This window comes from Gavialis gangeticus, unplaced genomic scaffold (assembly GCF_001723915.1).
Source record: "Gavialis gangeticus isolate Ggan-Ray unplaced genomic scaffold, GavGan_comp1, whole genome shotgun sequence".
Classification (NCBI taxonomy): domain Eukaryota; kingdom Metazoa; phylum Chordata; order Crocodylia; family Gavialidae; genus Gavialis; species Gavialis gangeticus.
This window is the reverse complement of record NW_017729016.1, coordinates 16,147,511-16,156,001: the sequence shown is the minus strand read 5'-3', so window position 1 is coordinate 16,156,001 and position 8,491 is coordinate 16,147,511. Positions and strand designations below refer to the sequence as shown.

General features: G+C 48.3%; 1 protein-coding gene across 1 annotated transcript in view; it reads left to right on the top strand.

The window, feature by feature from the left end:
• MICALL2 (MICAL like 2) overlaps window positions 1–8,491 on the top strand; it is a 54,554-nt gene that overhangs the window by 10,722 nt on the left and 35,341 nt on the right. Inside the window, exon 3 of the mRNA XM_019512611.1 lies at window positions 6,347–6,395. Coding sequence (XP_019368156.1) covers window positions 6,347–6,395 — 49 coding nt within the window. The remainder of the gene's footprint in view (window positions 1–6,346; window positions 6,396–8,491) is intronic.

Here is an 8,491-nt window from a genome sequence, read left to right as displayed (position 1 = left end):
GACTTCTTGTTGTCCTTGATCCGGGTGGCTAGTCCCAGTCCCATCTCCTCCGAGACATGCATTTGTGTCTTGTTTATCATGGGGGGCCTGAAGTAATTTCTCCTGCTGTTTCTGGGAAAGATCCTAGTAGGAGATTTAAGGGCATGGCTTTGGAAGTAAAACTAGAGTGGGATAATTGGTATTTGGAGAGCACTGTATGCTTGCGACAGAGCTTGCTTGTGCACACAGACCACTTACAGATCAGCAGCGGGGAGAATGTTGTAACGCTGGGTTTTTCTCTCCTGACCTAGGCAGATGACATCTCCGGACTGGTGGGATATGCAGGAAAGGGTGCTGCTTGCTTCAGGACACTTGGGGAGTAGCAGCCGGCAAACCTTTGTGTTAATCTGTTTCTATTCTGGGGTTTGGAGTCCATAGATCGGGCTGGAGGCTGGTATCTTTCTCTCTCTCTTTTTTTTAAAACTCTTCCTGTTTCCTGCCAGAGAGCATATGGCGAATAGGATAACTTTCAAAGTAGCTGATGTCAGTTCTGTGTTATCAGAGCCCATGGCAGGCTGCCTATGGTCAGAACTGCGTTTCCCAGTCGCTACAGGACTCTAGGGCAGATTGGACTTTGATAAAGAAGTAATACAGGGCTGAACAAACAGGAAGATTCAGTTCCCTTTCATCCCAACAAAGGAGCACTTCTTATCGTCCCCCAACATGCCCTTTCACAGCATCTCAGAGATGCTTGAGTTCACTGATGGCTGAGGAACAGAGCCAGAGTATTAAGTGATTGCTTGTCAGAGAAAGGGAACTTTCCTTGTTGGTATGATATCTAAGATACGAGCTGTGGTGTTCATAATCTTGGCATCGACCACTGAAGGCAATGCCATTGGCCACATTGGGGGTTTCTGACAGTCTATACCAAAAAGTAAATCAGAAAACCAAGGAACTGAGCTCTCTCTTTAGCTCTATTAGCTCCAGATGTTGTGGAGAAGTTTTGCTGGCAAGGTTTTGATTAAGATCTTTCTTCCCCTCCCTCTCTCTTTCAGCCTGTGGATATTGTTCTTTCCCAGGTTGTGAAATGGCATGACTTCCCCTGCATGGGAATTTTGAATGGGTCTGAAATCCTTTGAACACTAAAGGCTGAGTAGCATTAGGTGACTGGAACTGAGGATCTGTTGAGTGTTGCCTGCACTTCTTCAGGAGAGGTTTGCGTGGTTATCATCGGCTAGTGAGATCAGGCAAACCTGGGCAGCAGGGAGGGGTCTGTACATAGATCCTGCAGATAGGAGTGGAGTGGGTAGCACTGTAGGACAGACACAGGTGACTATAACTGGGGACTCCTGACTTTGGTGTGTGGGTCGGCCTGGGGGTAACTACCCTGGAATTTGAGAACTACGGTGAGTTTGCTTAGCAGTACACAGAGCCAGACTATTTGCTTTTACTTGCCCAGCCTGTCTGAATGACCTGCTTGCCAGCACTGAAATCAATAAGCCATAGCACTCCCAGACACCAACTCCCTTTGGGCTGGGTCAAGAAGGGAGTGAGGCACTGCAGCTCTGAACATCGCAGTGCCTCCTGGGCATCTGGGCCCAAGCAGAGCACAGAGCCTAGAGTTTGGTGACCAGGCTCCTTGCATGCATGTGGCGTGCAAGGTGCAGCACACACGATTGTGCTGCATGGAGCTGCCAAGAGCTAGCGATAGAGAAACTGCGAGGATGGGGTGGGTCTGAAATCCTGCCCTGCTGAGTCTTCAGCGCCTTCCTTCACTAGTGATTCCTACCTTAAGCCCTCCCTATTTGGGGGGTGCCTGTGACTTTTCCCTCAACTAGTGAGCAGGGCTCACTCTTTTCTTTTAAAACAGTGAAGAGTCCCTCTGCTTTCATGATAGTCTCATGGTTAGTGCACTCAGGATGTGGAAGACTTACATGTTTGGTACTCCTCTCTGCCCAAGGGGACTTGCACAGGTATCCCAAGTGCCTGACGTCAGGGTGTCCAAAGGTGTGGGCAGTCGTTCTTGACCCTTTCCATTGAGGCTGATTCTACCTAGAAGAGTTGAAGATGTGTTGCCCTGAGAAAGGGAGTAAGAGTGAGGAGGACTGGAGCCTCTTTGTTACCTCGGGCACCTGCGAGAGGCAAGGCCTGGGTTGCAGTCCTGGCTCCAAGGGCTGTTTCTGTATTTTGCATCCTTCTCCATAACTGAGCAGGCTTCAACAGGAGGGGCTGGGGGTGGCACCATCCCATCACATGCAGGTGGAAGAGGCATTGGCAGCCACTGTATTTGTGCAGAGTGAGGAGCGCCTCCCGAGTAGAGCCCACAGGGGAGAGATGGGGATGCCCCATTTGTGAATCCCGATGGGACTTTGGTGTGAAGCAGGAGTCGAGCTGTGCAGTGCAATCAAGACCGTGGGCTTCTGGGTATGTGGAGACCTGAGACTTCAGGTATTTGGGGAACTTTTAAACTCAGATCTGGAGCTCTCGGGGGACTTTCAGTGCCTCCAGGGTTTGGCAGGAATCATATGGGGGGTTTTCTGGATCAGTTATGGATTTAGGCAGAACTTGGATATCTCAGTCCCTTTCTGTTCAGAGAGACCTTTTGTCCTCTGCAGGCTGGAGGATGGGCGTGGGCTGCAGTTCAGAGGTGTGGAAATTGTGCTTCACCTGCCTCTGTAGGGGACTCACCCGAGGCTTTTCAGAGGCCTGAGGCAAAGTAAAGCTTTGCAGAAAGTGTGCAGCTCCTTTTTCGTTTGCAGTTACATGGTTTTGAGCTGGCCTGTGTGTGACTTTGTGGTTGAGAGGCTGGGAAGGTTGTGGGCTGGTGGGTGTGCACAAGCCGCTTGTCTGCAGTGGCATAAGGCTGAAGCTGCCGCTGGTGGAATGGGCTGGGCTTATATCTGCAGGCCTGCGCAAGAGTTGTGCTGCTATAGGCACGTGGCTCCACAGAGCACGACCTGCTGCTCCTAGGGAACAAGGTAGAAAGACGTGCAAAGCCAAGCCACTTAAGGTCATCCTGACCTTCCCCACGGGCAGCTTCAGCTGGCTTCCTGCCCTTGGTCGCGGCGAGCAGCTGTGGGATCGCGCTGCGTTGGTAGATCCGATGGCTGAGTTGAAGGAGCAGCTGGGATTCTTCCTAAGGAAACACCTGTGCTGGGGAGGGACTCCGAGACGGGATGAGCTGCAGCCCCGTGGAGGCGGCAGGGCTGTGGCAGCAGATTGCTCATGGGGAGCAGGGACACAGGCTGCCTCTTCACTCAGGAAAGAGCTTGTGTCCTCAGGAAAAGTTGTGGCTACAGGCTCCCATACATACTCTGTTTCGCTCTCTTGCCACCCCAGTATTTCCTGAAGGGCCGGACAGATGTTTCTCCACCCTCCCCATTAACAGAACCGCCTGTGTCTCCTCAGTGGAGAAATCTCAGGCTCTGGTTTAGTTTTCCCATTGTTTTAACTTTGCTTCCTGAGGATTATGGGTCTATTGATCCAGAGGACAATTGCTATAACGGACTAAAAAGAGCATTAGCAAGTCAGCTCCCTGAGGAAATATTATATGTCATCTAATTCGTGTGACTAGCTGATGAGGGATCTGTTCTGCAGTAGGGAGACGAACAACTGTGGGGGGTCTTAAGGTGGAAACAGCAGCCAACCTGACTGTGTAGGTTCTGTTCAGAGAGAAATGAAGGGGATTTCTTAAATGCCCCTCATTAGAGAGACCTGAACTTTTACCTCTTGCTTCCATCCCAAATTTGATTCATCTACTCTTAGTGTTGCAGTATCCAGAAATGCAAGGGGATGAAGCGGTGGGGACAGAGCGTAGCTGAGACTGAAATTTAATTTATTCAGCACTATTTTAAACCTCTGGCACTGGTAATTTCTGTGGATGCCCCACAGCTGTGCCTAGACAGGTTGAACGATACAGAGCAAAGCCTGGATTTGTTCCAGTGCTGCAGTGCCTTTCCATCGCCGGTCCAGCCTACCTGGACTCCCTGCAAAAAGACCTTATGCTTAAGCTGCTACTCTTTGCTCTTTTCTCAGTGTCCTCAAAAACCTATGTTGTGTGTCCTTAAAAACAGAGAGACCAGACTTGGAAAACAACTGTTAGGTCATCTCGTCCAAAGCCTGCGAGGCCCAGACTTTTCCCTGCATTATATTCTTAAATGATTCAAGTGATAAGTCTCCCCTTGGGGGATTAATCTGGTCTGACAGATTCTGCTGTTAGGGAAAGTTTCCCTTTAGCGTTTAACCTAAATTTATCCATGTGGCTCTTTGATTGTGAGTAGCGAACAGCCTGCAGGGAAGGGAGAGCTAGCTCTTCATGCTGGCATCTTGCATGGTATAGAACTGCCCATGCATGTGGGGTGTTAAAGTTGTACCCATGGGCCACCCAAGTTCTTTGTCCCAGGGACATGAATGGTAGGCGGATGTACAGTAGTCCTATAGTGCTGCTGTAGCTGTAATGGTCCAGGGAATATGTAAGAAACAAGATGCATTTGGTAATATCTTTTATTGGACAAACTCAGTAATAGGGAGAGATGTTGGACAAGCTTTTAGGCACAAAAATACCCTTCCTTGATAATAGGAAGATGGTTTTGTTTGGTTTGTCTGGGATGAAGCAGGATGATTTTAATGAGTGGCATGATGTGTTGAGACTCCTTATCATTATTTTCGTTATTCCTTTTAAACCATTGTCTTGAGGCAGGAAAGCCCCAAGTCAGGAGTCCATTTGGACAAGGAGAGAGGGGAATGGCTTTGTAAGTCTTGCCTGATTTTATAATTGGGATTTCTTCATCGGTTCTCATTCCATTCAGCTTACCAGTTCCCATGGGTGATTGCTCAGCTGTGCCATGGAAATAGGCATTCTTGATCTAGATGTGTTGAGCAGAGATATGGTGACAGTTTGTGGCACTGATGAAAGGAAATGATTTCAGAGAAAATGTAGTTGGATCATTTTGAAATCTGAAATCAATGATGGGCTGTTTTCAAACCTCTGTTCACCAAAGGATGAATCTTCCTGCCTTTTTGGAACACGGCCATTGCTTTTCATTTATTAATAAACCTCTCTTATTTGGTGCTTAACGATCTGCGTTCTGTATTAAGTAAATAAGAAACACAGCTTATCCCTTATTTTCAGTAAAGTTTGTGCAAAGGATCTTGTGTTGTGGGGCAAACTTGTATATTCGTACCATGAATTGGGAGTAAGCTTTATCCTGGATTTCTTATATGGTTGTGCTTTGTTCCCTTGAAGTTAGATGGAGAATGGATAGTGTTTTTTTTTTAAAAAGGAGGCTGCTTAAGAGCTTGAGGAAATCCAAAGTTTGGATTTATAACTCTGCAAAAAAAGTCACACAAATATTTCTTCTTTTTACCCTCCTGATTAATTCATGTGTCCTCTCTGCTGTAAATATTTTGCTTTAGTTCTGCAACCCCATAATGTCCTAGTGGCAATGCATAAGGACTGCGGTGGATGCCAGGGAGCATATTGAATAGGGGATAGGTCATCCTAGAGAGATCCGATTCAGTGCTCTGCCTCTACAGCATCCATTTCTGCCACTGTTAGAGACAGCATACTGGGCTAGATAGACCACTGGTCTGACACAATATGGCACTTCTTATATTCTTAAGCAACTGGTTACAAAACGAATCGGATAGGTTAGTGTCTGCGTCTGGGCTGAGTGACCTCATTGGTGGATGTGAATGAGATCTCCAGATTGACTGGTGCTTTTTCAGTCTAAGTGGACCGACTTGGACCAGCTGCTTCTATGATGTACGTGACTCCTGTGGTCTCAAGAAGTTCATGAGATTTGCAACCATTTGACCAAAGCCTTGAAGAAGGGAGCATCACAGCCGGGCCTCCTCTGATGTACGAAGTCGGTCAGGGACTGGCAAGTCTGAGGGAGGGACAGGGTCCTATGTGCCATTGTTTGGGGAAGTGCTGTTCCTGGCAGGTGCTGTGATCTGTCTGGCCTCAGGTGTCTGTGGTGAAATGGGGAAGGAGCCAGGGCTCTATGAAGGGATGAAGGAAGTCTTCATCTCTCTCTCTTGCTGCAAAACCCTTGGCTTTATACAGAGGCTTGGCATAGCCCCCGTCTGCATGCCTGAGGGTAACGAAGCAGGCACTGGATGGCAAGGTGAGCCAGAAATGTTCTCGCAGATGGCTGTGCTGGCAGGTTGCACCGAACACCGTTGTCCTCATGAGAGCCCCTTTCGCAGGTCCTTGTCCATCTGGAATCGTGGATAAAACCTGCTGGGGTTCATCTCCAAGGCCACCTCCCAGTGAATCGGACTCCAAGGGGCGTGGGAAGCTGGCATTGAGGCAGGACGCTCTAGATCACCAAAATAAAGCCTTTCTCCTTTTTCTATGTTGCAGAAACTTCAACTCCCTCAGCAAAGAGAACGTTTATGAGAACAACAAGTTGGTAAGTGGCATTGACCCTTTTATGCCTGTTATTACCCCTGACATGCTCTGTCCTGGACTGTTTTGCCCTGTAGCATGGTGTGCTCTGAATGCTTACCCATGCATAGATCAGATTCCAGTTAACTAGCAAACTTGACACATGAACTACATTGAGCATGATGTGCTTCCAACCCCTTTGGCTCATTCTGTATGCATCTAATTTGCTGTTTGAAAGTGGTTGCTAAAGTGATCTGGCTATTTTAAAGTACCCGGCAGCCATTTAGGTTTCTTTACTGGTTGTGTATTGATACGCGTGTGTGGGAACTAGGTTTTTTAGGGGAGCCACTGCATTGCTGTGTCTGGCTTACGTGGAGCCGAGTGCTCTGCCAGCCCTCCATTAACAATGAAAACGAGGAACAGCTTGTGCAGTGCAACATACTATGGGTTGCTCCATCCTCAGTGGCTCCTTTTGCAGGGGGAAGCTTTCCTATGCTGCTTGCCAAGATCCTTGGATGAAAGTCATTTAAAAAATGCCACATTTCATTCAGCTCCCTGCATCTGACATGGCCACAGCCACAATTGTAACCAGAAGGAGAAGAGCCTTGAATGTGGTGTTGAGAACAAGGCCAGCCTGGTGGTTTAGTGGCTGTGTGCATTGATGCTCCATGAATCCACATCTTTTAGGGCTGTGCTCCTGGGATTGCCACTGTATAATGGGGTGGGGTTGGGGTAGTGGGGGAGAAGGAGGCAGGACAATAATCCTGTAACCCCAGCCTGGCCCTGGCAGTGAGTTGGCTTCAGGTAGAAAGTAGCTGTGATATGTCAGGGCCTTCAGAGATGGTGGAGATCACCGGGTGAGGGCAGGAGAATGGGAGCTGTCCCAGTAAAAAAAAAAAAAAAAAAAAAAAAAAAAAAAAAAAAAAAAAAAAAAAAAAAAAAAAAAAAAAAAAAAAAAAAAAAAAAAAAAAAAAAAAAAGGATGACTGAGATCTTCCCTGCTACTGGCTATTTAATAGAAATTACTGCTACAAGGAGTCTTCTTCCTGTCCCCTCTGAGTTGACTTGCTCCTGCTCCGTGCCCCAAAGAGGCTTTGTGGGGATGGTGGCCCTCTTGTCCCCAAGGTGTCTGTAGGACAGATGTTGACTTCCTTGCTGGGGTCAGAACAAGGATTCTGCCTGCCTGGGAGGGGAGGCTCCAGAGACCAAGGCAAAAAGGCTGGAGGTTGAGGGAGAGGCTTTAATATCCTGACCATGTGTTGTTTCTTGGAGACCAGAGTGGGGTTTGAGAGAGGTAGCAGGAACCATCTCAGACTCTCTGTACCCTGAGACCTGAACAATTATGAGCCGCTGAGAGGCAGTGAGGTCCTGGGGCCTCTGGCTTTCACAAATGTGCTACTTCAGGATGGCTCTGCAGCTTCCATTGTCCCTCCAGGGAGGGCTGGATCTCAGGCCACCCACCCACTCCCTGCGCTGGAGTCAGGAGCCAAGCGTGGGATGAGCAATTGAAGAAAGGAATTTTCCCTTCCTTCCCCAGAAAAAGAGAGGATGAGGGTTCAGCTGTTGCTGCCTGGCACCAGCCCATGCTGCCTATTGGCCCCTTGGAGTGAGCTGGGATAGGAACAAACCCGCAGCTTGTTCTCTTCAGAGTTTAAGGAGCCTGAGTCCTTTTAACCACTTGCTGGCTGACACGAGCTCTGCATCTGGAAGTGCAGCAGTGCTTTCCTGGTTGCTGTGTAGGGCCAGTAACTCTGTCCCTATATTCTCACCCACCTTTCTTTTAGACCCCTCCCCCATGTGCTATGAACAGGGTGTGAGCACAAGGGGTGTTGTGCAAGAGGGAGGGATGGAGCAAGAGAGTGTGAAAACCATGGTGTGAAGGGAGGGAGAGTGTGGCTGGCTGATGAGGCATAGCCAAGCCTCTGGCTGGGAGCAGAAATGACAGAGGCTAGGGGATATTTTTGTTTTTAATTCAGATTTTTTTTGTTTTTAATTTGGATTTTAGGCATTGCATTGTGCCCCTCTCCACCCTCCTCTTGGTGCAGAAAAGAAAGAGGCAGCCTCTTTGCCTCTATTTTGAGGATAGATGGGAAGGGCCATAACACTAGATCTGGGTGGGCAG